Here is a 27,982-nt window from a genome sequence, read left to right on the forward strand (position 1 = left end):
GGGTGACAATGGGATGCTCTGATTTCACTTGAAGCACTACTAACAGCTAGCCCTTACATAATTTCTGCTAATGATATGATTTACAGGAAAAATTGACTGCACGCAGTTCTGCTTTTCAGTCAAAAGTGTGACTGGAACACCAGACAGGGGAGGTGGTTGGTATCAGGAGGTCTAACGTGCATTAAACACACACTTAAGCGAGGATTAATGCAGAGTTTTCGGGTACGGCCTACTTTGCGTGTGCACGGGAGGGAAAAGGTTAAAGCCAGGACTCCATTAAACGGGTCTGTTGACCCAAATCTGTTACAGATTATCACACAGGGAGGAATGAGAGTGTTAATATGGGCCATAAACAGCACTTGAGTGTAATGCGCAGCATGGTCTAAGTGGGGGGCTGCACTGGGACACTGGTTGTAATGGAGAAGTTAAGATGGACGTTTGTGGGTTAAGTGTCACACCACTGGATGTGTACCATTAAGTACCCTGTCCCTGGATTACTATTCCATATTCTAAATGAGAGGTTTTTAAGCTTCATAAACAAATGCACTCATTTATGAGGGATTACCAATAATCTCTCTATTTCTATCCCCGTTTTCCCCTGCGCACCTCCCTCTCGGTTTATTCCTACCTCACCCTGTTACCACCTGAGATTTCAGTTTCTCATAACTCCTGTCGTTTTGCTTTCTAATATTGCGTCTTATCATGCCTCTGAAGGGGACCATGTCACCAGGCAGTTACAGTCTGTGTGAGGAAGTTGGCCATAAGGCCTGCCTTCACTTTTCTGCCCCTTTTTGACCTCCCTCTAGGTCTAATCCTCTTTCCACTGCACCACTTGCATGCGTTTGGTATGTGGCAGAATCTTTTAATTTTGTATAAAGCTATCCTAACAAAAAAGTAAAGTACAGCTGACACCAGATAAAACACTGTTTCCTTCTTTTATTAACCTCATCATGTCCAGCATAAATTAAGTATTTACACGTTGAACACAAGTCAAAAGACAGTAAATTTGTAAATAAAAAGTATGACAAACAGATTTTCAAAATAACAACAGATGTAAGTCAAAATAAATTCCAGTTTGAGCCTATATTTTGGCCCTCACAGCTCGTCTTTGCCCCCTGTCACCCTTTCTCTGCCTCTGCCTCTTTCCTTAGGCGCATGGTTCCGAGCGTTTCGACCAGGGTTTGCATTTCTCTCTGTCTCCTCTTCGTCCTTTTTCACCACACTCTGTCCATCTGCTGCCCACAAGGCCTCTGCCTCCTCCCGCTCCTGCAGAAGTCACGCCAAAAAGAGATAAATATTCATCTCTATTGGTTCAAATTACTGCTATCTCCTTGAGTCATTTAGTTGTTTTAGCAGCCCTGAGTATATATTTTCTGTAATTTATTGGGGATGTTTGGGCTATTTTGATGTTACTTATAATTTTTTTGTGTCTGTTCCTACTGAAAAAAAAAGTAAGATAAAGTTGATGTTAAACTTTATCAGAGGAGGATATATTATCTACATTAAGTTAATTCAATTGGAGTACTGAAATTTTCTTCAGTTTGGAAGACTTGGTAGATTTCTTTGAACGTGCAGTTCTTCTCATTACATCAATTCTGTCCCTAGTAAAACAAAACTGCTTTATTAACACTAATTTACAACATGATCTGGCCTCGTGGGAGTTTTTTTCCAAACAGATAAATCTCATAAGCCTATAGGGCCCTGACATGATACAATCACAGGCAGAGCAAACGAGCATGCACATGCAAACACCCAACAGATTTGCATTGTGCCCCAGATGCTCCTATTATCCAACGCTGATGTCACGACATCACAACTCCAGGCGACGGGCCTGACCTGTGCAGGAGGAGGTCACTGCTGATTGGCGTCATAATGCTTACCATGTCCCTGTACAGCTTCTCCTTCGTGAACCACAGGGCCAGAGCACACCGCCGGCCCCCGGTCACAGCAGCCACACCGTGGGGATTCACTGGACCCGAAGAGAAGCCCACCAATCGGCCACAGGTGGGCTTCACTTGAGCCTGTGGACAAAGATGAAGACAAAAAAAAACAAAAGGTTAACCAAGGCTCCCAAAAATGATGTCATAGACATAAATGTCATAACTCACTGTAACTGTCTTGGCATCTCTTTTAGTGAAGAACAGCTCTCCACCAGTGAAGTCATTGTTTAGGTAGAGAATTGCACTGCCAAATAAAGATATCATGGATTCAATTAAAAATAAAAAACAAACAACAACAATGAAATATAATACAGACAAAATGACTTAGTTTTTGGTTAGAGAATGGGCTTTTACCTGAGGTCTCTGTGTATGAAAGCAGGCGGTTCTTTCCAGCACTGATTTGTTTCTGGCTCAAGAAGACAGTTGTCAACATGGACAGGGTGAGACAGATCTAACCTGCCCTCCTGGTCACCTGAGCTCAAAGAGGGCAATCACAAAAATCAACCCTTAGTAAGTGGTCAAATCAAAATGATTAAAGACCCACTCAACTGAAAATTGGGTTTTTAGTCTTCTTAACATGTCCTTGTGGCATTTTTCTCCTAAAAGACGATATATAAAAACAAAATTAACCTCAAGTATTATTGTAACCAAGTTGTGGTGAATCAGGAGCAGACAAAAAAATGCAGTTTGAAAAAGCCTGTAATTGTGACGCAAAAGCTACCGTTGGCGGGCCAAAGGCTACCTAATCTGCTCCATTCTGATACATCCACTTGCAGAAAAATACATGAACGTCTTTGTTCAGCTCCTCCGAGCTGGAATCTGGATCAAAACTGTGCAGCTGGATCGCTCCAATATTGCTTGCCTTTTTGCTACGCAGTTATGTTAGATTGGGGTTGTGAGGGGCTGTAAGGTAGCGGGAGAGATGGATGATGGGAAGTAGAGGTGGCCTTCCCTCAGTCCCGCCCACAACTCAGAAAAGACACAGGCTTTATGATTTCGGCTAAAATAAACGGCATAATTTTCATTAAAAGACAACTGGGAACTATTTTAAAATAGATCAAAAGATGATCGGAGTGGGACTTTAAATGTTTACTACAGGAAATTATATTTAGAAAATGTAAAAACATCAATTTTTTTCACTACCTGCTATAGCACTGCGGCACACTAGATGTGTAAAAGAGATAAATAGTCCAGGAGGGCTTCTGAAGTAGGAGTGCAGAAGCCCTCTGACTCTTTCTCCCAGCTCGTGAAGCAGCCTGGCATCTGATTGGTTCACTAGGCCATCCTGAGCCAGCTGTGACAGAGGCAGCAGAGAAGGTCAAGAGACGCCAACTTAAACGAGGAATCTGCACAACATCCTTTCACCCACCTTTGCAGCCCTGAGGACAGTAAGACCTTCAAATGTTTCATGAGGTGTGTGTGGAGACCGTCGTCCCTGGTAACCATCCCCAAGAGATGCTGCCACCTGGGAGAGAAGACAAAAAAAATGGAAGGTGATCATTTTAAGAGAACACAAGCTGCAGCAAAAAAGAAAACCTTACAGTTGCCAACTGCAGTATTCTGTCACACTCTCTCTCAGTCATGACTCCATCAAGAACAACTCGGTTGGTTCCATTCAGAGCCTCGTCATCCATGGTAATGGTCACGCCCACCTGAGGAACTGGGCCCCCTTTGGAGAGAAATAACATCGAAGTAAGAAAAACCCTAATTTAACTTTATTTATACCATCTGAAAATTAAGATAATAATCCCACCTGCATAAAAACCACTGTCATCCACTTCCTCCTTCTGCTCTCCTTCTTTAATCCTCTCATTTATCTTTTCTTTTTCTGATCTATAAAAAATATATATTAATAATGACCTAAACTGAATTTTTCTTCTACTTAAATCCCACTTTTTAGTCTTACCTCCAGTGTTCTTGCTGGGATTCAGGTACAACATCTTCAGGAGTCCAAAGGTCCTGCAAAGAAGAAATACTGGTAAACTGGAAGGATATTTATTTAAATGCCTTTTCTTATATATTCGAAAGCTGCACTTACTGGATCAACAAAACTGAAGCCAAGATTTTCTACACCAAAATACAGCAGCTTCTTTTCCTCCAAGGAGCGGCTGACATATGTGGAAATCACCTGTTTTAATAAAAACACAAACTTGCAATCAAATATGTAAGTGGAATCCACATGATATACATGTAAACGTGTCTCGATTCACAAAACAAAGGCCTTTTATTTATTATACTGTAATACTTAGATCATTTGTAACAAACAGACCCGTACCTGAGAGGGCTGTATCAACTGTGTCTCTACATCTCCCCCTAGAGTCTCATAATAAAGCTGCAGATTATCTAAGGAATCCTCATCAGATGGGTAAAACAGAAGAAAAGAGCGAAGTGACTCCACTGCCCCAGTTATGTCCCCAGCTGTTAAAAAAAAAGCAAGAATCAGGCATAAGAAGTTCATCAGATGTTCAAGTTGCCCACTAAATCCAGACCTTTAAATTGTGCAATGTGTAGATGCTCCAGCTGTGTCGGCAGAAAATCTTCTTGAGCAGAAATCCTTCCAGGTTTTGTGGCTACTTGAGTAACACAGGACTGCCGGCAGGAGAGCAAGGAGAGTGAGAGGGCTGGATAGAAAAGAGCAGAGATGATAAACAGACCTTCCAGGAGATCAATTCTTGCAGTTGAGCAGTTTTAAAAATGCTGGAATTTGGATATCAGTAATACGTGATCTAAATGTTGTATAATTGGAAAGATGAAAAAGTATTTTTTTACAGAAATAGAATGAGGGAAAATAAAATTTGTCTGCAAAAGGGAAAGGTGCTCCAAGTTAAAGTCCCACTCCGATCATCTTTTGATCTTTTGTAAAAGGGTTCCCAGTGGTCTTATAATTATGATTATGCCATTTTTACCCAAAATAAATAAAAAAAAATGAAAAAAAAATGCAATTCAATAAAGTTCATTTTGTCTACAAATGTAACTGAGTTCTTAAGTTATTTTTTCTCAAACCTTGTCTGAGAAAATATAACTTAAGAACTCAAAAAAAACCTGTCTTTTCCTAGTACATAGTTTCTGCAGAGCGGCAAAATAAATTAAAAATTAATCTCTGAGTTGTGGATGGCACTGCTGGAGCAGAGTAAGTAAGCCAGTCCTTACTTCCTATCATCCATCTAGCTTACAGCTCCTACAATCCCAACCTAACATTACTAGTGCATCAATATTGGAGCTGTCCAACCATACAGTTTTGAGTCAGGTGCCAGCTCAGAAGATCAAAACAAAGACGTTCATGAATCTATTTGTCTACAAGTGAATGAATCAGAATGGAGCAGAGCAAATGGTAAATGGCGTATACTTGTATAGCGCTTTTCTACCTACAAGGACAAAGCGCTTTTACAGTCACCGACCCATTCACCCAGTCACACACACATTCACACACAGGGAGTTTGTAGCCCGCTGATTGTAGCACCTACATCACATTTACAGACTTTTTCCAACAGCCTTTTTTCATCTGCTCCTGATGTAACAACAGTGTGAATAAATACTCAAAACCTAATTTTAATCTGAACTTTATTAATATATGCATAAAAATGCCACACAAACATGTTAAAAACAGCATTTTCATTGGAGTGGAACATACCTTCACATTTTATCCGACATTTTACTTTATTGTGCCTTCATTGACAAGAAACTAAAGTAATTGATTTAAAGTGTAACGTACCAAGCTTTTATTTCTCACCTGCAGCTTTTTCAAAGACTCCATCCACACTGTCAACTCCTCTGTCTTCAGGCAGAGGCTGAGGGGCAACGTCACACTGCACCCTGCACTCCTCTGTCTGTTGCAGGGTTTCATTCAAGCAAGCTCTCCATTTTTCTGCAGCCTGCAGCCACTCAGAGGAGGCTTCGTGCTGAAGTGCAGCATCATAAAGTACCTGGATTTTATTACAGAGGGAGTAGAACCTTTTTTTTAACCCTCAAAAAAATTATGAAGAGAACAAATTTAGAGGAAGGACAGTTAAAAATCACAAATTTTGAGAGAAAAAGTTCACACTTGGCCTTTTTTTTATTAAATCCACAACACAATATCAATATCAGTGTGCCCTATGAAATTTAGCAAAAAAACTGTATTTTTGATTCTGCTGCTCATATCAGCTTATCACATGAACTATATTGAGCACATATTTCTTTAGGCAGCAAATGTGAATCCTGGATCTAGTTTAAAACTGTTATAATCAGCTATTTAAAACAGTTAGAATGCAAAACTTAAACTGTAATTCAGTCACATGCTGTCCTCACCCAGTGTTTCTCTTTCTCGATCTCTCTATCCTGGAAATCACCCTCAGTCACCCCCTCCATCCGCCTGTACTTCTCAATGTTGTTCCTCATCTCCAGGTGACTGGGGTTGGCCACAAAGTAGGTGTGAGCTGCTGATGCTGCTTTCTGCACCTTCTCCAGCTGATGAGAAAGGTCAGGAGACTCATGGGAAAGGATCAGACATATGATGATGGCTAATGACAAAAAAAGGCTTTAGTCATCAAAAGCAGTGTTTAAATATGAAAAGATAAGATTTCTTTACCTTGTAGTATGTGACTTGTAGAAAGTTGTAGGGATTGCGAGTGTCAAACTCATAGTCTATGTCAGTAGAGACAGGGAGCAGTCCTGTGGGACTGACAAACCGTCCCATGCAGAACCTCAAACACTCAGCTTTCTTCTGAATCCAATCCAAGACCCAGAGATCCCACATATTTCCCTCCTCTGAGTCTGACCAAAACAGACGAAAATGAGAAATCACTGACGGATTTTTGTCTAAATTATCTTACGTTTTTTTTGTGAATGTTTCACATTGAACTATAGAAATCCAAACCACAGCTCTAATTTTTAATCATCTTTCTTCTCATTTATGTTTTTCAAGACAACCTTGTGAAATGTGCCTTTTGCCATGCTACTAACACCAGGCACTTTTTATTTTACGTTAGATTTTATATTGGAATTGGTTTACTTCGAGCAATCAAAACTAAAAAAACACTAAAGAAGACAAACAAAAGAAATATATATGAATCCATCAAACTCAGGATAATCCTGATTTGATTAGAAAATAAAATGTAAATGATGCCTTTATAATTAGTGTTAATCACAAATGGATATATTTGTACTTATACAATAAAAAAATGTTTTATAAAGAGACGAAAAGCTAATTAGAATAGGAAAAACACAGAAAAACTTTGCAAAAAAATAATAGCACAAACTTTTTTTTTAAAGAGCACAGTTCTAAACTATGTTACTTTTTTATATACACATTTTAGTATATAGACAGGGTTCCTCTTTACAAAAAATAACATTCTTAACTTTATTGTGATGAGACATCACAGCAAAGGCTGAAAATGACCTAATTCCTGCCAGCAAATACTTAAAAGTACACAAACCAATAGTGAAATATAATTAGTAATGGTAATAATATTCAAATTGTGATTTTAAAACGTACATATTGAATTCTGTCAAAAAGCATCTCTTTGTACACCAGTTGTGACGTGTCAGTGAAAACATAATAAAGTCCAACAACTGAATAGTTTGATTTTGACTAACTTATTGGTGTTTTAATTGTTTCTGCACGGACATGTGTCTTAATGGGCTGGAAGTAACTTTCCAGTTGTTTTCTCTGTTCTTCTTTCACTCACCCAGCTTCCCTGAAGCGTCCGCGCCAGCTGCCACACATTCATCGTGACACAGCCTGCGGACTCTCAGCAGTGATTCTTTGGTAGCGATGGATTTCTCCAGCAGCTCTGCAGCTTTTCCCCACTCCTCTCCGTAGTACGCACGCACCCCGCTGTAATACAGAAAATCATACGGCTGCAGATGATTAAAAACACTCCCCGACGCTCCCACGTTACATCTAAAAAACACCAAGGAAACAAAATAAAGCGCCACGTATACAGCGAAGTGTTCAGAGTGTAGCGCCATGATGGTCCACGGAAAAAACTCCGCGGAGGAGTTTTGGGGAGAAGAGGAGGGACTTTGGATGTAGTGGCAACAAATCAGAGCCCAGTCTAGAAGTGTTTATAATTTATGGGAACTTGAAGAACCTTTAATTTAACGTATAGAAGCAAAGCTTCTCGTTAAGCTCCCAAAGTTCGTTTTTCTTGTTTTAAGTAGTTGTTTCGTCTCGATTACAGCTCTGTTTGGAATGGTACCAAAAGTTGCGATACTTTCAAATTCCGCTAGGGGGAGACGTTTGAAAACGTCCCCTAAATTACCGTAATTACTCATTCAAAAATATTTAAATGAAACGATTTTTTTCATTCAAATGCTGCAGCTGGATAAATATATCAAAGATTATGTTTCTATTAATGAAAATATAATACGATATTTGGCATTTGGAAAGAGAAACCACAGTTTATAGCGGCCAAAATAAAAGCCTTTTGCGCTCATATTTTATGGATTACGGCAGTAGGCAGGAGCTCGTTTTGGGCCTTCCCTGAACACAGAGCAGCATCTCATGGTTCATTCAAGCAAATTCAGACAGTGCTAGACAACAGACGTACTTCTTGGTCTGGTTATCAGTGGATCGACTGCCCAAACCTTAAAGAGCAAGTTTTTTTCGGAAAGGCGGATCTAGTAAGGTAGTCATGGGGGATGTTGGTGAGATTTTGATGTCAGTTTTGTCCACAATTCGGGTTCCTAAGCCCGGGGACCGAGTCCACAAAGACGAATGCGCCCTGTCATTTGCCTCGCCGGTGAGTAGTTTCTTTTTTGTTAAGCGTAAATCTGTTTTGTTTCCGCATCAACGTTCGTCATTTTTGTTTTGGCCAAATATTATATTTTTCACAACTTTAACCCGCTGGTTTGCGGTTTTTGCTATTCTGTTTACTACCTAGCTAACGTCTGGCTAAGCTAAAAATGCACTGTAATGAAAACTTAGCTTGTTTAGCATTTTAGCTAGCAATCGTCAAACTGTCAAAGTAGCAGGCAAGCTAACGCAGTCACTTTGTGAGAATAAATCTGAATTTGTTAAGCTTTTATTTAGTTTTTCTTTTGCTTTACTTCGAATAAAAATCTATTTTTGTGGAGTTTTACGTATTGCTTAACACTTTCTCAACGTATTTAGTGCTGGAGTATAAATTTAAATCAGATGTTGTGAACTTTTTTTTAGATTATTTCTCTCTTCTGTGAAGGATTTTTTTTTTTCGATTAAGTGACCTTGAACGAAGTGATTAAAAACATGTTTCATAACCAGAGACTAATTATACACATTTATAGACAAACTAAAACCTAAGTTGTTATAAGAAAAGAGTATTAGTTAGTAACAGTTTAGTTTCATTAAAAGAGTACCACAGGTGCAATGTTGGCTTTGAGGATGCTGCCGGAAAAGGTCAGAATCGATCTTGACCAGCCAGCCCTGTTCATCTAGACTCCTCTACCACCATATTTAGTATGAGTGTCAGAGAAGTACATTGGAATTATGCAGGACATGTAAAAGTGGTGAGATGGGATGGAGGTCAGACGACACTAAGGATCGGCTTTGAGCCTCTTCTAGTTTGCTGATAGATGACATTCAACTAAGAATGGAGCATATCATCTGTAATGAGAGCAGGGAGAAGGTGCAGGAACATCTATATAGGTTGAGTTTTTTTTTTCTGGAAAGGTCGGAGAAGAAGGAAGACAGCAAGACAGAGGTTATGTCTGATTTCACGCACTACTCCCTAACCCCTATAGTGTGGAACCATCCAGTGCCCTGGATTTGCATGCAATTCGGGCACATACTCACTACTTCACTACTTTTTTTAAAACTGCAAATATAACATCACCCATTTACTGAAGTAAAAATTATTAAGTATAAAAATTTTACCAAGACTATGTTTCAATTTACTGTATTTTGACTATGAACTATTTTAAATAAAAAAAAATGTACAAAACTTTTACAAATGTCAAATTGTTCAACACAATGCATTGTGGTCTATATTAGACAATCTCGTGAGAGTCAATGTACAGATTTTCTTTTGTTTATTTGTTTGTTTTTTGCAGGGACTTCTGGGAAATTTCGAGGGCACTGAATTTTGGAATAGATTCAGATACTACTATAAAAAGGAAAATGCCCTATAGTGCACTAAGTAGTGAGTGGTAGGTTGCAGGTGTGATTTGTGACCCAAAAAAAGTGTCAGCAAGAATGACATAAAAGGTTTAGGTCTGTGGTAAAGGCAGCCATGTTGTTGATTTAGAGACAGTGGCTCTGAGAAAGGGACAGGAAGCAGAACTGAAGATAATAAGGTTCTCTTTGGGAGTGACGAGGATGAAGAGGATCAGAAATTCATCATAGGAACAGCACAAGTTAGATGTTTTGGAGATAAATGCATGGAAGATAAATTATGATGGTTTGGACGCATTCAGAGGAGGAACACTTATGTTGTAGGGGTGTAATGATTAATCGACTTTATCAAAGAATCATTTATTTTCCTACGAAAAAACCATATTGATCAGTCTGAGGTAATTTGTCAATCAAATTGACCTTTACCATTATAAAATCTTTTCAAAATGAAATAAATCAATTATAGGCGATCCTGGAAGATACCATTTGGATTGACACAAGGTTAATTTACTCTAACCTTAAAACAACCAAGTGCATGTGGATTTGCCATTAATTCGTGTTTACTCGTTGTTTGCACACATATTTGGTAAAACAATGTTGAGGTTGTGTAGCTGCCAAGAAGGAGACCCATAGAGAGACCTGAGAGGAGGTTCATGGATGTATATGAAGGAGGACATCAGGGTACAGAAGATAGGGTTAAGTAAAGATGAAAGATTTGCTGTGGTGAGGCAGCATTAGAACATCAATCACTATAAATTCTTTTTAAAATTCCAAATTACAGCAGTGTGCTATTTGCGTGTGCATTTTTTAAAAATTTCCTCTGATCCACCTAGATCCACCTAATGACATATAGATACAAACCTATCTTTGAAAAATATTTCTCAAAGGCAAATGCACCACTATTTCAGAGCCACTGACAAACTAACCTTCTGGAGTCCTTGATGCCAATTGTTTGAAACTTAGCCAAGAGAGACTAACGTGAAGTAACAAGACAGACCTGTTTACTTTTTCTTTTTTTGTTGTTTTAACAGGAGAGTGAGGGAGGCCTGTATGTGTGCATGAACAGTTTCCTGGGCTTTGGGAGTCAGTATGTGGAGAGGCACCATGCCCGCACGGGTCAGAGGGCTTACCTCCACATCACTCGGACTCGTAAGGCAAAGGTAGACTGTAATGACATTTCATCTTTTGTATATACTTAAGCAAAATCAGACACGTGCTAAGCACTTTCCTATCATGATCACTACTGTGTTTTCACAGAAGGAAGATGACAATAATTCTGGTTCTGGACATCCGCCTAAGAAAAAGCCCACCAGGTTGGCTATAGGTGAGTCAATTACTTAAAACGGCACACAGATGTTTATGCACGATTGTTCTGATATGTTACCAGCTGGTCAATGAGTGTAGGACTATTAAAAAAGCATCTTAATTTAGGGAAAAAACCTTTTTACTACCAAACAAATATAAGAAATGGCTTTAAAATACAATACAGATTGATGGATTTGATGATTATGGACATTATGAGTTCTTTTTAACTCGCTATAATTATCATAGCTATATGGTTCCAATTCTCCTGGAATGTTCTATTTGTTTTGCTTGTACTTTTTCTGGTAAATTTTTTATTTTTTTTAGATGCTAACGTGACAAACAATTCTACCATAAGTTGAATAAAATGTTTTTTATTGTCTACTGTAACCACTGACCTCTTCATAGACTTGTAAAAGGAAATGCAGAATATGATCATGGCAAACATCATATTCTATAGAAATATTGCCAGGGTTGTACTCAGACTCCACAGTGACATCGTAAAGAAAATTAATCCGACCGGTCCCTTATTTGTCACTTTTGTTTCCTGCACAGGGATTGAAGGAGGGTTTGATGTGGAGCTAGAGCAGTATGAGGAGGATGTTAAAGTGGTCCTTTTACCTGAGAGACAGGAAGTGACTTCAGAGGACCTTGCTACAATGCCTGATGTTGTAAGAGAACGGGTAAGATATTTTGGCTCTATGATTGTCCACAATGACATCAGCTACTCTCACAAAATCCCCATCTCTCATGCTTATCATGTTTTCACTAAATGCTAGAGGTGGGATTGGTTAGTTACAGTGGATGTTTACTGGTGGCTACCAAACTAACTCATTTGTACGTTCTGCTTTATTACATATTAGACTAGCATTGACAAATCTAAAGGACATCTAGGATATCATGTTTGTTTAGAAAACATGTTGCTCGTGACATTTTTCTTATTTTTTTCCCCTCTTGTGTGACATCTGTTGTTGTTTAGCATATGCTGTTCTGTTTACACTTAGAACTGATATAGGTCACATTTGAAAGGACCGTTGAAATAGCCACATAAACATCCCAAATTTCTCCTGACAAAATTATGTGTAAACCAAGATTTAATCTTTACTTTTTCGTGGAATTTGTGATGTATGAAACCTTTTTTGTAGGTGTCTCTATCAATGGCGGGTATCATGGCGGCTGACTCTGTGTCCCACGCCCTACAAGTTCAGCAGTGGGACGGTGAAGTGAGGCAGGAGTCGAAGCACGCTGCTGACCTTAAACAGCTTGATAATGGACTCAAAATCCCTCCCACGTAAGGCCGCAGGAGAAACATCTGACATTTTCAGAAAGTTTTCCAATTCTTGACAATCCTATCAGGTTTTTTAAAGACAGCATTTATACAAAATATTTTTTTTTAAACGTGCAACTTCTTATGGGGAAATTGAACTGTAAATTTTTTGAAGGTGTTGTGTGTGTAAGCTGGTCTTTTTGTTCCCCTTTTTTAACCTTAGTGGTTGGCGTTGTGAGGTCTGTGACCTGCAGGAGAATCTTTGGATGAATCTGACGGACGGCAAGGTGTTATGTGGACGAAGATACTTTGACGGGACAGGGGGCAACAACCACGCCCTGCTCCACTTCCAGGAGACTGGATACCCACTTGCTGTAAAACTTGGTACCATCACGCCCGATGGCGCTGGTAAGGATAACAATCTGGAGGACATAATCTCGTCGTGAAAGTTCAGATTTGTAGTTCTTTTTTGGCATCTGTGTGCATAATTGTCCAAAGCTTCTGTTGCTTCTGCTTTCTTTGTCCAGATGTTTATTCTTATGATGAGGATGACATGGTGCTAGATTCAAAGCTTGCAGAACATCTATCTCACTTTGGCATCGACATGATGACAATGGAGAAAGTGAGTGTTTATCACTTTTTTTTAACTGCTATTTTTTTCAGAAATATATGACTTCTGACAGTTTTAGCTCTACTTTAACAAATATCTGTATATATTATTTAGTGGACAAAAGCGTTGATGCAATTAAGCAGTATTAATATTGAAAGAATATTTATATTCATTTTATAAGGGCCTAGTCTTATCACTTCCCTTATATTTTTGTAGACAAACAATAAACTGCATTTATCTGATTGCAGATATCAATTATCTGTGGATAATTTAAGTATTTCAGAAGGTTTCTGATTCCTGTTTTTGCTCAATTTTTCACCTGGTGCTTCTTTTCATTCTGAACACGGTTGCTAATGTTTAAGAAGTCATTGTCACTTATTGTTCCCTGCTGTGTACTTTATTGTTGTTCTGATGTATTCCTGCATACCTAATGAAGCGGCACAGTTGGGATGTGAAAACTGCTGCTGTGGCACAGACGACAGATTGCTGCGATTAGCACAGTGATTTTCGAGCTTCTTGCTTACCCGCCTGTTGTCATTATGACCTTATTCTACTACAATTTTTTTTAATTGTATGTAATGATTGTAAAGGAGAATATCATTGGTTTTCAGTGCACATTTCTTGTAACTGTCTCCTGTCAGACGGAGCGCACCATGACAGAGTTGGAGATTGCTGTGAACCAGCGTGTCGGAGAGTGGGAGGTGATCCAGGAGTCGGGGACCACCCTGCGACCCCTGTTTGGCCCCGGTCTGACGGGTATGAAAAACCTGGGAAACAGCTGCTACCTCAATTCTGTCATGCAAGTGCTCTTCACCATTCCGGACTTTCAGAACAAGTCAGTACTCCTCTTTTTTATGTTGTTTTAGATTTCACAGCCCTTGTCACTGAAGTACCTTAAACAGCTTTCCATGCCCTACAGGTATGTGGCCAACATTGATAAGATAATTGATGAAGCCCCAAGCGATCCAACCCAGGACTTCAAAACTCAAGTGTGAGTGTTTCGATAAACATTTTAGCCTAAAATGTGTAGTCTTGTCCAATTTTTATCTTTTATTACACTTGAGATAAAACGTAATGATTAACAGGGAATTTTCCTGAGAAAAAAATTACATTTTAGGCAATATAATGTGACTTCAGGTGTTTTATAATGTTCTATTGACAGATTTACTTTCCGGGGGGAAACAAATTTAGCAAAAATTCAATATATTCAATATGTAGTTTGTAAATTCCAGTAATTTCCTTGTAGGTGATTAGTCCTCTATTAGATAATTGCGTTAAATGTCGAGACTAACTTTACATACGAATTAGACAAATGTGTTTAATAAGTTGTTGAATTTCTGCTGTGTGCACAGTTCTGAAACTTTGATCTAATTTTCTTAAATCTCAAGTCTGATGTATAATTTTGTTAGCAATTTACCGAAAATCATCTTGAAAATATACCAGAGATGACAGATGATGGTTTTATGCTATCATAATTGAATAGGGCTGCGTTGATGAAACCGATTAATCGATTTGAATTGATCCAAGCTTAATAAATTAATGATGCGGTCATAAAAGTAGAGAACGATCTTTTATGCATTTTCCGGTGACCTAACGCAAAACAGCATCCAGCTAGCGAAAGTCCGCTAGCTTGATCATGCTATCGTACAATGTAATTTCCCTTAGAACGGCTAATGCTAACGCTAGTTTGACCTAATTATTCACTGCTGACTAAATGAGCTGCTTTATATATTCACACGTGTGAATTTTCCAAACACATTCAAGGAAATTCTTTTTAAAAAGTAACCATTTGCACTGTTTTTTTGCTCAATCTTTTGGAATAGTGTAATGCTACAGCGCGAGCTCCACCTAGTGGCCAAACTCAAACCCCCTCCAGGAGAGGCAGAACATGATCATCTGCACATTTGTGTTGGAGCTTCTCCTTTTTATAATTTTAATCTGATACAGTACATCGCTATCAGGTTAATATGAATATCTTCAAAACATAAATAGATTAGAATTGAATTGAACTTTTATTAGGTCAGAACGTTCTTCCGTGTGGCCCCTTCTCTCTCAAATAACCAATGTTTCTTGTTTTGGACATGTATCTTTGTATAAAGCAAGCACTCTTAAAGGTATCTCCCTGAATCTTGATCATATCTGTGTTTGTTCATCTATTCTTTTGTCCTATAACTTTATGTGAACATTAAAGGGCCAAACTTGGTTATGGTCTTTTGTCTGGAGACTATTCTAAACCAGCACTAGACCTTGGAGATGAAAATGGTGCATCTGAACCCAGGGTAAGAGTCGATTTACTAAAAACAACACTCGCACCATCCATTGTGAGTTTCTTGTCATGCTGAAACCTGCTTTTTCTCCTCTGTAGGGAGACCAAATTGGAATAGCACCACGGATGTTCAAAGCTCTTGTTGGACGGGGCCACCCAGAGTTCTCAACCAATAGACAACAGGATGCTCAAGAGTTTTTATTGCACTTCATAAACATGGTGGAGGTAAAATTGTTGCTTAATGACAGTTTATCACTTTTTAGTCACCTTTCCACTTTGTCATATGTACCTGTCATTTCCATCACAGAGGAACTGTCGCTCCGGGTCCAACCCATCTGAAGCTTTCCGGTTCCTCGTGGAGGATAGGATTGTGTGCCAGCAGTCACAAAAAGCCAAATACACGCAGCGAGTGGAGTACATTGTACAGCTTCCTGTACCCATGGATCAGGCTACCAACACAGGTGCAAGGCTGACATTATTCATCTGAATGTGAACTCTACTGATAAGCCCAAGGCTTATATACAGCATCAAAAGCTTTTAATTCATTGATAACTTTTTCAAAATAAAGCATCATTCTTTGTTAATGGTTGATCATCCTCGCAACAGAGAAATATAAAAATAAAAGGGTTTTATTCCTAAGTTTTGCTCTTCCCCCAAAACCACAGAGGAGCTACAGGAAGCAGAGCAGCGCCGCGAGGAGGGCGACTCCTCAGCCCCCACAGTGCGAGCACAGATCCCCTTTACCGCCTGCATGGCAGCACTCAGTGAACCAGAGATCCTCACAGACTTTTGGAGCTCCGCTGTTCAAGCCAAGACTGCAGCTACCAAGTATGAAGACAAACTACAAACAAAAAAAACAGGAGTGATGATTAGCTTTTGAATGGAATTTTTAATGCACAATTCTTTTGTTCCTTATTAGAATGACCCGGTTTGCTTCTTTTCCTGACCATCTGGTTATCCAGATCAAGAAATTCACCTTTGGCCTTGATTGGGTTCCCAAGAAACTGGGTAAATAAAGATACTAATAATTATTTGTTTTGTTTGTGCACTTTGGTGATTTATAATTAGAAAGGAAGGACCTCTAGTGGCCGTTTGTGGATTGACTCTGATGATACTGATGAGTTATAATCCAGTTGAAGCTTTTGGAAAGACGGTATGAACTAGAAACTATTTTATATATCAATTTCTGTCATCTGATGCTTAGTCATGAAACCTGTGAACACTCCAGGGCCTTTTCGAATACTCATTGTTGTAGCAAAAATGGTGTTTTGCAATGTTTTGGTGGTCTCTTTCTTGTCCTGAATAACTTCAAAATCCAAATAATTTTGGATAAGATGATCTGCTGAAAAAATTTATATCAGTGTTTTATCCAGTCGTCTGTGCCTTTTGAGGATTCTCAGTGTGTTGATCTGTTGTCCTTCTCCCAGAATGTTTGCTCGCACAGTTCTTCTTTCAGCTGATAATTCAATTCTGCTGAAAACTCAAACGGTGGTGTTTGTTTCATAAAAAAACAAAAGAGATCCCACTTTTTTTTACATTTAGAGTTACAATTGAATTAAAAACTGAATAATCTTGTTATTTTACAAAACTTTCAGGCCATTTCTTTTTTTTTTTAAATTCAAAGTATTATTAAAGCATAATGTACAAGTTTGATTTAGTGATGGCATGGATACATTTAATGTCCACTATCTCCTTTTAGAATACGTTGAAAACAGGTTGTCGTGTTTCTTTGTGAGCGGTCCTGTCTAATTCCTGATGAGAGGATCGTTGTTCTTTTCAGATGTGAGCATCGACGTTCCCGACACTCTGGATCTGAGCGCGCTGAGAGCCACCGGCCAGCAACCAGGGGAGGAGCTTCTGCCAGAGGTGGCCCCACCCCCACTCATGACTCCAGATGTGGAGGTTAAAGGTATCCTGGGTTCCCATGGCAACGACGAGGACGACTCACTCTACTCCCCACTGCTGTGTTAGTCTGTCATTTCTGCTCTGCTCCACCTCCATCTGTCACTTTTGTCTCCGCATCTGTTTCTTTCTGTTCCCTTTTCTAGCTTTTCTTTACTCATGAGTCGCTCTGTTGCCTTATTTAATTTTGCTTTTATGTGTGGTCACTTGATTTAAATTACAGCTGTAACTCATTTGTTTAGTTTTAGCTTAAAGTTTAAGCATCTTAATTTTGTGTTTGTTTGTTGAGGTTTAAAATCCATTATAAGATTGGTTTATATTTAAAACAAATGAAAGAAAAAAAGATCAAAAACTGTTTCAAAATGTAAATCCAAGGAATTGAACCCTTCCTTCTCCACCCACTCTCAGCTCCAGTCCTGGATGACTCCACTGTGTCCCAGTTATGTGAGATGGGATTCCCATTGGAGGCTTGCAGGAAAGCAGTGTATTACACAGGAAACACTGGAATTGACTCCGCCATGAACTGGATCATGGGTCATATGGATGATTCAGGTATGTGAAGAACCAAACTTGAGGAAGTTGTCGGCCAGTTTGAAGAACTCTGTAAGTTCTTGTGTTTTTTGCGTTTGCAGACTTTTCAGCTCCCCTGGTGTTGCCCGGCGGCAGCTCTGGACCTGGAAGCACGCCTACCGAGAGTCTGTCCGAGGAGCATCTGGCAACCATCGTCTCCATGGGCTTCAGCCGAGACCAAGCTACTAAAGCCCTCAGAGCAACGGTTAGAAACAAACTCCAGGATTGCAATTTATACGTCTATTTATAAGGCGTATATAAAACGTAGATGCTCACATATTAAAAGTAATATTTACTATACTTTTGAGATGGCATTTAAAAAAATTATTTAAAGTAAATAATGATAATTGGGTATTATTTTTTTTTTAAATGTTCATTTTTCCGATGGAACAATGTAGCTGATTTTAGTCACAACAGCAGCAATAGAGAGGTGTAATAAAGGAAAATAGTTCATCATTCAGTCATTATGATACGTTTGATGCAGAGTAATGTACTGGACCGTGCTGTCGACTGGATCTTCTCTCACCTGGATGACCTGGAGTCCATGGATGTGTCCGAAGGTGGTCGCTCAGCTGCAGAGAGCGAGGGGGGCAGAGATCCACCCCCAGGTCCCCGTGTCAGGGACGGACCAGGAAGTAGGTTCATGCCAAGTGGGCAATATGTCAGCGTATTATTCCCAGTTATTAATAGTAAACAATTGCACTAAAACAAACATGTCCAAGGTTCTGTCATATTTCTCTTAACTGATTTATGATGTTTGTCATGAATTTCCGCTCTTCTCTTCTTTATTCAGAGTACGAACTGTTTGCATTCATTAGCCACATGGGGACCAGCACCATGTGTGGCCACTATGTGTGCCATATCAAGAAGGACCAACAGTAAGTTTAATCCTTTACCCAGCCTATACAGTATAAGAGCACAATGTCAGAATAACAAACAAATGAGTTTGTGGAGTAACTAGAACAAAATTAAATAATAACCATGTAAAAAAAGATGATCATCAGGAGGTCGCAATCCCATAATTTGTTTGTTTAAAAAAAATTTTACATTTGGAATTATTTTTTTTTCCTTGTATATAAACAGAATATTGTTATAATTAATCCAGATGTCTCATGAGCTTACAGATGTTAATAGTGTGTTCTGTTTTTGGCAGATGGGTGATCTTCAACGATCAGAAGGTTTGTGCTTCAGAGAAACCCCCCAAAGATCTGGGATACCTTTACTTCTATCGTAGAGTTACAGAATGAGATGTAGTATTTTTTTTGTTTTTTTTTACACAACAAAAACAGGAAAGTGGATGCTAACAAACACAACTGAAGTTCTTAAAATGCCCTGGCACGTTTCACCACTGACAAAGTGTAAATAAACCCTCAGATTGCATATATACACAGCTAAATAAATGGATGTTGATGTACAGAAGAGGTGTTGATCCACTGATTACAGCCCTGGCATCGTTGCCGTGTAGAACTGAGAACCACTTGATGCTTCTTGTAGCCTGTGGTCCCGGTTTTACTCGGAAAACCTGCTTCAGGCATCACAACCCACAAACACCAGAGGAGCGTGGCGTTCCTTCTCTCCTCATGATTCAGCAGAATCTCCCCTAGTTTGATTTCAACTGCCGTTGGTAGTCACTGCCCTTGTGCGTTTCATTGTGTTGCCCTGAGGTGGTTTTAGTCTTAGAGTCACCACTTTGAGCTAGAAGATCACCCTTTACTGGTTTGAGTGCTTGAGCAAAGACAAAAAAAAAAAACCCCACCAGAAAAGCAGTTTCAGAAAAGAAAAAAAAAGGCACCAAATCCTCTTGTTATTCTTCAGAGTTTGTTGGAGGTGATATCTGGATGACTGTTTTATTTGGTTTTTATTTTCAAACAAATGCTTTGTTACTTTTTGCTGTGATAAATAAAGAATTGTCGGTCAGCATGTGTACTGCTTATTGGTTCAGATGGAGAAGAAACAAATGTATTATACTGAAGAAGTTAAAAAAATAAAAATAAACGTTAACTCATCTGCTCATAATAATTAGTTTGGTTGAGATGGGTTACTAGAGAATCATCTACAAACCTGCTCCTGGTGAGCAAACTGTAATGAATTGAACACAATAGAGGCATCAGAGGTCAAAGAACTGCTCCATAAAAGGTCTTCAGGGTTGATCTGTCACTTGAAATGGTCCCACCATCTTCCTTCCTTAACCTACGAGCAGGAGTGAGTCTTCTCTGGATGTAGCACAGCAGGAATTGGCATCAGAAAAGGTGGAGTTGCCGCTGGGTTGGGTTTACTAAGCCAAACCTGTTATGAAACTGGTTGAGCTTTTCCGCCACATCAGTCTCACCGAAGGGCAGCATTCTCTTTTTCTAGCCCATCCCTTTCCTCATATCTGTTCACCATTTAGTCACCTTTCAAACTCTATCAGATCAGATTGTACACTCCTCACAGTCTCCAGTTTGAAGGCCAACTTTTTCACAAAAACCCCTTAAAAGCGTGGCGCTGTCCTGATAGACACAAAATGCAGAAATGGATGTACTGTGAAGCAACTAAAACTTCTTTACTGTCGAATCCAGAAGAGCGTTCCAGCCTCTGGACAGGAAGCATTCCCTTAAAGCAGGGCTCTGCAACATGCCGCTCTGTCATCCCTCCATTATGGCTCTTGGTTTTGAAGAGAAATGCAAATAAATTGAATCAGTAATGAGTTTGTAGCTTTGTTCCTCATACCAATCACTTGTATAGATATTCTCTTGAAAATTAGATTCTACACCAATGTCATGTTTATATTTGATAGTAAATTGAGAAAAAAGGAGGAAGATGCACCAAAGTCATAATGATAGAAAATACCACATTTGACTTTATAGCATTTTTATTTAAATAAATCTGCTGCAGCAGGAGGTTCTTATTTGACACTGGATATACTTTATTTTGAAAGGAACTTGAAGGTACTATTCTCAAAAGTCAACGAACTTTAATTTGTGATATATAGAAAAATGTAACAGTTATTTTTTGGGCAAATCTTTAAAAGCTAAATTTTATAAATGAACAACCTAAAGGCCACAAAAACAAATAAAGGGCAGCTTGTAACAGTTAAGTGGGTCTTTGTGGCTCTCGCTGGGTTATGTTAGTAAGAAACTGATCTAAATGGCTCTTTTAGCATTTCCTGACCTCGGGGGGCCACTTCCTGTTTCACTGACTAGTAGTAGGCAGCTTCATTGCAAAGGCGAGGGAGCAGAAGGTGGACAAGATAGAATGCTGTTCAAATGACTGGAATGGTGTCTTATAGGACAGCTGCCCTGCTTGATGATCCAGCTACATGAGATGTGATCTGACAACAATGGGGTCAGATCAAATGGTCAAACTCGTTCTGCTTTTTCCTTTGGTAAATAAAAACCATGTGAAACCATTCTGAACATGAGTACAATCCATAACAAGAACATTGGTGTCAGCTGTGTGAACACAAACCTGAACATCTGAACAAAAATGATTTTTTTTTTCTTAAAAAGTGTTTACGTTTTGAGGACCAACAGCAGAGGGCAGCATACCCCAGTTTTGGAGATTAAAACACTACTAGATCCTCATGCAATATAAATATTATATATATATATATATATATATATATATATATATATATATATATATATATATATATATATATATATAGCTGTTTTATATCTGCTGCAAATGCTTTCATCTGTAGTCAGTTTTTAAAAGAGTGCATTTCAATGATCAGAAAAATGACTGTATATAAACACAGTTGACTAAAGTGGTGTTGACTAATAGCTATAGTGCTGATCAACTGATTCCTTTGGTGGGTAGAACTCAGAACTTCATTGATTCATCCTAATCAAGTTCCGAAAACCTGCTTTTGGACTAAAAAAACCCTGAAACATCAGAGGAGATTGGAGTGTATTCATTCCTATCAATCAGAGAAATCTGTCGCTTTTAGACCTCAGCTGCCATCTGTAGTCACCGCCTGGGTGTGTTTAAATGTGTTAAACTGAGGTTTCAGTCTTCATGTCAACACTTTGAGTTAGATGCCAGTGAAGGTTCTCATTTATCATGGAATCAGGACACATTTCCAGATGCCATGCCTCAATTTCAAGTCACTTCTGATAAGTAGGCAAAAGCAATATACAATAACATAAAAACCTCTTGACATCCTCAATTTTAAAGTTGTGTCAAAGGTTTCAAGGATGTTGCGAGCAAACATTTGTTTTGTTGCTACATTTTCAATGTCATCGTTTGTTGTGTTTTTGTATCATCCTTCCATCTGTGTACAAGAACAGTAAATTAAGATATCCATTGTTCGTTGAAGAAAGAAAAGGTCAGTTTGGAATAATTATTTTTTTGTTTCTTTGTACATATTTATTTGATAACTTCTCTGTGCATCAGGCTTTAGCTTTCTGTGAAAACTAGGTAGAAAGTGCCAGACCTAGATTTCAGGAAAGCATACATGCGTAGCAACCCACTCAGAGCTGGGTTGGTGTTGGCCTACTGTTGGTTTCCCTTCAGATCTCTTCCGCCTTCTACCGTTTTTGCATCCTTGCATGCTTGGTTTTTGAAGTGTAGCTCTGAGAGGACCAGGAAAGATTTTATTTGTCTTCAAAAAGAAACTTTTCAGGCTCAAACAAAAAAAAGGTAAGATTTCAAACTGAAGTTTATGGTTTGTGCTGAAAAGAATTTGAATTCATGGTTTAACGCGACTCCTCTTGATCCGTCTTGCTCCGTAATTAAATTCAAATTTAAAAAAAACTTTAAAATATAATTTAAAAGTTTTTTTGTAAAATGCAGTCATACTTTCAGTAGTCCATGTTAAATGTTGTTACCAGTTATTTTGATTAAAAAAAATTTTTTTTTTTAAAGTCAACCTGATTTTGGGTTATCTTTTTTAAAAACTTGTTAAAGTAATACAACAGAGCAATAAAGCTATTGGCTGCTTGGTTTTGTCATATTTCTTTAAAGAGAAATACCAAAGAAATAAGCCTTTCATTGTTCTTTAGTAGATAAATGTTCAAATTTGCCAATTTAACCTTAAATATTGACTAAATTATACTTACTGGAAGGTAATGATGAGCCTTTCATCTACCAAGATTTTTTATTTTTCCTCAAAGACACAATAAATGTGTTTTGGATAAATAATAACATCAGGTTTACTGGAATTTTTTGAATTGATTATCAAAAATTGAAATAAAACCACCTTGAAGTTTTTGTAGAATATTTTTCAAAGTAAGCAGTAAAGGAAGGAAGTAGGGAGCTTGGTGGTTGATATCACATGTTTGTCAGTTAGGCGCTTTTGCCTTTGCAAAGCTGTGTGTCTCTAGAATGGATGCTAGTTTCATGACTAACTCTTTTACTTAATATTTTTTACACAGATCAAACTATGAAGATAGTTGTCTTGTTTGGGTTTGGTAAGTAAATCCAGTTCTAAATTTTAGTGAATTGTAATCAGCAAAAAAGGTTGTTTGGATATCTTTTTTTTTTTTTTTTTTGGTACCTTCTCATCCCCAATTCGACCAAAGAGTGGATTTATTCTGTTCATTTGTGTTTAACTAAACCGCTACACATCAGAGAAATTTGAATATCATGAAATAGTTAAACATTTTTTACATTACATTTAAAATTTTAACCTTGTATTTGCACAGAATCATTCAACAGATTAACCTCTCAAGACCTGGTGTCCACATTAGTTAGTTAATTTGTTTATTCTGCTTAACTGGAGCCCTATGAGTGTAAGTCGGGTTTTAAGAGGTTAAAGTGTTTTGCATCTTTAAAAATATGTTTATGTATATTTTATTTTATGGTTATGGCCTGTTTTTAATTAAAACCTAAAGTCTGGTTGTCTCCCAAAAAAAAATCAACGTTGAAAACTCATGGTGTCACAGTCTCATCAGTTAGTGAACTCAAAACACTTTCAAAGGTCTCCTGAGGCTTTAACTGGTCTCTCAGTCTGGGTCAGACGGTTACAAAATAATTAGCAAGTCTGCTGATTAGAAGTGCAGAAGACGTCACATGAAGGGCGACACACAGAAGAAAAACGAGTGGAGAGGAAAATGTGCACCAGCAAGAGGGATGACTGCGGCCTTGAGAAGATTTTTAAGTTAAATTTATTCAAGGCTATAACGGAGCGTCACAGGAGTGAATTGGGGCTGTTGTCAGTGCATCAAGAGCATCCAAACACAGAAGAATACTAGAAATGAGCTACAAATGTCACAATGTTAGACCACTACTGAAGCAGAGACAATGCAAGAAGCAAACTTACCCTAGTGGACCCAGATCCTGGCCTGGAGTCTGGAAGGAGGACTCCATGTCGTCTGGTGGTGTATTCCTGAAGTCCACAACTCTGTAGACAAACTGAAAGGAGATGCTGATTATTATTTTCCAGGAGGACTTACCCACGCTGCCAATGGTAAAGATGATTCAATGAGCGTGGTCTGACCGAGCTTGATTGTCCAGCAAACTCATCTGACCTAGTCCAATAGAAAGTCTACAAGCTGATGTTCAGAAAAGGAAGAGAGACATAAAATCCAACAGTACAGACAACCTTAAGGCAGCTGTCAAAGCAACCTTGGCTTCCGTTTCACTAACGTGAGGCTGATTGCCTCCATGCCACAGCGAGTTGATGCAGTAATTCACGCAAAAGGGGCTCAGCCAGCTGATTAATATAAATGAGCAGTTTTTAGATTTGCACCAAAACCTGTTTTTTTACTGGTCTGATAGGGTGTTTTAATTTTTGGAGACATTTTAGTTTTGTAATAACTGTAGACTCTTTTCTTTTAATATATAGATTTATATACTTCAATATAAATCTATATTCAACAATACTTTATTATTGAATGTTTCCTTTGTTTTTCTGACTGACCGAAATGTTGACGTTTTGAATGATATTGACATTTTTAGATGTACCTTTTTTACATTAATTTCACGGAAAAAGTATAAATATTTTAACAAAAATGTATCATCAAGCATAAAAGACTGAATTTTGACTCATTGTGGTCTTCTCTCCTCAGTGCTGAGTGCACTGCCTGCAGCGGCTAAACATTTCTTTGGACGTGTCAATCAGAAGGTTACCTTGGAGTGTGGGATCAGCACAAAACCGTCAACTCTGGAGTGGCTCAATGATGAAAAGCTGGTTTTGAAAGTCCTTCGGGGTCTAACCTCAAGAGGTTCTTAAAAAGCTTGTGTTTAAAATAGCTATTTAAAAAATCACTAATGTGTTGTGCATTTACTCAGTGTATAATTATACATGTGCTCTTCATTAGCTTCAAACAGCAATGAGCATCGGCAGAAGTATATCTTAAGAGACTCAAATCTGGAAATTAACAATTTAAAGACAGAAGATGCCGGGAAGTTTACTTGCAAAGTAAATAGGGAAAGTCAAGAACACTGGCTTCATCTTGTCTCAGGTAACTACTGCCTCCTATTGTCCATCTAATGATCTGAAAGTCTGTTTTAGTAAAACAATCATTTCAATGACGCTCTGTTTTTTTCCATTAAAGATTATGTCTCAAATTGGTCCTATTTTTTGATCATTTTTTAAAATCCTTATAAACTTACTATGATTCAGGACAGCACAGTTCTTTATTTGGTGTCATTGTTGCATCATCTCCTCATCTGCTGTGCTTTGTTTGGCAGTTGACGCTTCACCTTCAGATGCTCTCCAGGAGGGTAGTGAGGCTTGGGTCCAGTGTGAGGTACACAGTTCTGACCAAAGTTCTACAGTGAAGTGGCTGATGCCGGATGGTTCCCCCATCCATGATAAGAGAGTACCTCTCAAACCTGTAAAGGCCTCACATGGAGGAACCTGGACATGTGAAGTGAAGGCTGCAGGACAGTCATTTACAACACCTTTGACCATCACTGTGACACGTATGACACCAATGCTGAACTATGAAGACAACATTTGTAATCTAACAAAGTATTTCTACTGTGAGTAAAAGTACTTTCCTTTCAGCACCTGCTCCCAGAACGACAAAGCCATCCTTGAACCCGAGCACGAAGGACAGCCTGAACAACACCTGTGTCAGCTGTAGGTGCTGCTCACACAAACCATCTGAATACTTTCTCGTGGAGGCTCTCTAACGTGGTCTGTCTTTTTTGGTCACCCAGGCAGAGCTGACCATCCGGCAGTCATCCCTCTGCTGCTGGGCCTCCACTGGTGGGTTTGGGTTGCACTTGGAGTCAGCAGTCTAATTTTGATTCTCCTGATCATTTCTATTGTTCTCATGTCCCGGAGGGCCAGGAGAAGGAAGGTACGCAATGGAAATTTTAAATCAGATCCTGGTTTGCTGCAACAGAAATAAAGAAACGTGACTTTTAACCCTTTGGAAGAAAACAAAACAATAGTATGATTTTTTTTTATTTGCTTGTTATCTGTAGAAAAGATTTCAGATGATGAAGAAAGCCCAACAGCAGGGGCCCAAGAAGTACTGCCAGTGTCAAAGGTGAATGTTTCTAAAATGCCTCCTTCATGCAAAGTGCCTAATCCCGTCTGTTCTTATCACCTCTTCTTTCACAGCTTGTTTTCACTTTAGACGAATAAGTGTGACACTCGTTTTCACTGTAGCTTTTACCCTACTCTTTATCTCCGTTAGTTAACTGGTGTGAAACCTCCTTATGACTCTCCTTTTGACTCTCACAGCCGACAACCTGCAGCTAAACCTGCAGAAAAAGCACCGCGAAGAGGCCGAAGAGAGAAACCATCTCCCCTCCCGCTGCAGCCCCTGCTGACGGAGTGACATGAATGCCAGAGAACCAAAAAACAATGCATAAACTAAAGAAATAAAAAAAGATGAAAAAGAGTGAAACAGACAGTAAAGGAAAAGTCTTGATAAAATGTGAGATGAATGTAAAAGCTTTGGATTTTTCTCGTTTTAAAATGAGCTTTCAGCACTTTTTCCATCAGGTATTTGTCAAAATACCTCTTATAGTATTCATTTTTTTTGTTTTTAACCACTCCCCTCAGGGGATAGATTAATTTTGTTAAATTTCTACTGCCTTGCTTAGCTTTTTTCTGCCTAATTATGCTTTCACTTCCATTATCAGGGCTGCCAATGATAACCTCAATGTGCTTCCATCTGGATTCATGTGAACATGTGATTCTTGTGTGTTATTCATGTATGTTACAAAGGTTCGGACCAAGTCATTGTTTTGTAAATCACAAGTAAGTCTCAAGTCTTTGTCCTCAAGTCCCAAGTCTAGTCCAAAGTCAAATCAGGCAAGTCGTGTCTGAGTTCTATTGTTGAATGTTTCAAGTCCTTTCAACAAAAAAAGTAATACAATTTACACAGACTATGTACTCTTTAAGAAACTATTTTTATTTATAAAAAGATTTGCAAGAATATTTTTCCTTGTGTCGGTGAGATATATACATAATTATATAGAGAGGGGGGGCACATTCTTCTTCTTCTTCTTACTGCCTTTAACGCCTTGAGACACTTAGGGCAGCAACGAAATCTTTCCACTTCTGACGGTTGCGGGCCAAGGTGTAGATGGTTCCCCAGGTGTGTCCAAATTCTTTCAGCTCGGCTTCTACTGTCCAGCGCCAAGTGATCTTTGGCTGTCCTCTTTTTCTTTTTCCATCTAGTGTCCAATGTAGTGCTGTCTTTATTATTGTGTTGTCTTCACTCCTGAGTACATGTCCAATCCATGTCCAACGTCTTTTTAGGGTAATTGATGGCACATTGCCCATGGCTAAAACCGCACCTGAGTTCATTCAGTCCCACTTCAGAAAATCCCAAACTGTCCCTCCATAGCAAAACCCAGTTTACCGTGTTTATAATGTAACGTTGACAGATAGACAGTCTCATTGAAATAACTGCAGCTACCAGTTACTTAGCCGGTAAGCTGGCGTCAGCTTTCATCGAAAACTTAACGTGCTTTGTGCCCGTATTCTTCAAACTGTGTGTTGTCGAGGTAGTTTTTGTTGACATCCTCATAATTTGTATACCCAAACTTAATAGCTTTGGGAAATGTATTTACGAAAAGAAACTGACACCTTGTTTGACAGCCCATCGAGACGACTGTTGTGATTTTGGGCTATACAAATAAAATTGAATTGAATTGAATTGAA

The 27,982-nt window shown here is 38.7% G+C and overlaps 3 protein-coding genes across 4 annotated transcripts; 2 read left to right on the plus strand and 1 right to left on the minus strand.

Moving 5' to 3' along the window:
- Nucleotides 1–916: 916 nt before the first annotated feature.
- On the minus strand, nucleotides 917–7,889 carry p3h3 (prolyl 3-hydroxylase 3). The gene is made up of 16 exons (XM_004078211.5): nucleotides 7,607–7,889; nucleotides 6,508–6,692; nucleotides 6,228–6,386; nucleotides 5,671–5,863; nucleotides 4,430–4,561; nucleotides 4,216–4,358; nucleotides 3,979–4,068; nucleotides 3,847–3,899; nucleotides 3,694–3,773; nucleotides 3,482–3,609; nucleotides 3,310–3,405; nucleotides 3,084–3,234; nucleotides 2,295–2,412; nucleotides 2,109–2,184; nucleotides 1,881–2,021; nucleotides 917–1,266 (listed from the first exon to the last, which is right to left on the minus strand). The coding sequence occupies exons 1-16, from the start codon at nucleotides 7,887–7,889 to the stop codon at nucleotides 1,096–1,098; spliced, it is 2,199 nt and encodes a 732-aa protein (XP_004078259.1). The 3' UTR covers nucleotides 917–1,095.
- A 197-nt stretch (nucleotides 7,890–8,086) lies between these two features.
- On the plus strand, nucleotides 8,087–19,845 carry usp5 (ubiquitin specific peptidase 5 (isopeptidase T)). 2 transcript variants are annotated; one of them, XM_023964440.2, is made up of 20 exons: nucleotides 8,087–8,662; nucleotides 11,043–11,171; nucleotides 11,269–11,335; nucleotides 11,869–11,996; nucleotides 12,459–12,604; nucleotides 12,804–12,988; nucleotides 13,108–13,202; nucleotides 13,832–14,025; nucleotides 14,110–14,181; nucleotides 15,382–15,469; nucleotides 15,556–15,681; nucleotides 15,764–15,917; nucleotides 16,122–16,284; nucleotides 16,376–16,464; nucleotides 17,237–17,422; nucleotides 17,767–17,910; nucleotides 17,991–18,133; nucleotides 18,413–18,563; nucleotides 18,722–18,806; nucleotides 19,082–19,845. In XM_023964440.2, the coding sequence occupies exons 1-20, from the start codon at nucleotides 8,555–8,557 to the stop codon at nucleotides 19,173–19,175; spliced, it is 2,547 nt and encodes an 848-aa protein (XP_023820208.1). In that variant the 5' UTR covers nucleotides 8,087–8,554; the 3' UTR covers nucleotides 19,176–19,845. The 2 variants fall into 2 exon arrangements, with proteins under 2 accessions (XP_023820208.1, XP_023820209.1); XM_023964441.2 differs by having other exon boundaries at nucleotides 17,237–17,365.
- A 2,539-nt stretch (nucleotides 19,846–22,384) lies between these two features.
- On the plus strand, nucleotides 22,385–27,982 carry cd4-2.2 (CD4-2 molecule, tandem duplicate 2). The gene is made up of 9 exons (XM_004078212.5): nucleotides 22,385–22,551; nucleotides 23,286–23,321; nucleotides 24,921–25,076; nucleotides 25,173–25,316; nucleotides 25,546–25,779; nucleotides 25,865–25,939; nucleotides 26,020–26,162; nucleotides 26,290–26,354; nucleotides 26,552–27,982. Exons 2-9 carry the CDS (start codon nucleotides 23,294–23,296, stop codon nucleotides 26,646–26,648), a joined length of 942 nt encoding a protein of 313 aa, XP_004078260.1. The 5' UTR covers nucleotides 22,385–22,551; nucleotides 23,286–23,293; the 3' UTR covers nucleotides 26,649–27,982.

The sequence above is a fragment of the Oryzias latipes genome, chromosome 16 (genome assembly GCF_053564925.1).
Source record: "Oryzias latipes strain Hd-rR chromosome 16, Olatipes_Hd-rR_3.1".
NCBI classification, from domain to species: domain Eukaryota; kingdom Metazoa; phylum Chordata; class Actinopteri; order Beloniformes; family Adrianichthyidae; genus Oryzias; species Oryzias latipes.

Excerpts from the sequence above, each read along its gene's own strand:
- usp5 (XM_023964440.2), top strand. The coding sequence starts at position 8,555 with ATGGGGGATGTTGGTGAGATTTTGATGTCAGTTTTGTCCACAATTCGG. Across the intron at positions 8,663-11,042 it reads CCCTGTCATTTGCCTCGCCG|GAGAGTGAGGGAGGCCTGTA; the intron begins GTGAGTAGTTTC and ends TTGTTTTAACAG. Across the intron at positions 16,285-16,375 it reads GCCAAGACTGCAGCTACCAA|AATGACCCGGTTTGCTTCTT; the intron begins GTATGAAGACAA and ends GTTCCTTATTAG.
- cd4-2.2 (XM_004078212.5), top strand. The coding sequence starts at position 23,294 with ATGAAGATAGTTGTCTTGTTTGGGTTTG. Across the intron at positions 26,163-26,289 it reads GGAGGGCCAGGAGAAGGAAG|AAAAGATTTCAGATGATGAA; the intron begins GTACGCAATGGA and ends TGTTATCTGTAG. Across the intron at positions 26,355-26,551 it reads AAGTACTGCCAGTGTCAAAG|CCGACAACCTGCAGCTAAAC; the intron begins GTGAATGTTTCT and ends TGACTCTCACAG.
- p3h3 (XM_004078211.5), bottom strand. The coding sequence starts at position 7,889 with ATGGCGCTACACTCTGAACACTTCGCTGTATACGTGGCGCTTTATTTT. Across the intron at positions 4,069-4,215 it reads AGTTGATACAGCCCTCTCAG|GTGATTTCCACATATGTCAG; the intron begins GTACGGGTCTGT and ends TTATTAAAACAG. Across the intron at positions 2,413-3,083 it reads GTGCCGCAGTGCTATAGCAG|GTGACCAGGAGGGCAGGTTA; the intron begins GTAGTGAAAAAA and ends CTTTGAGCTCAG.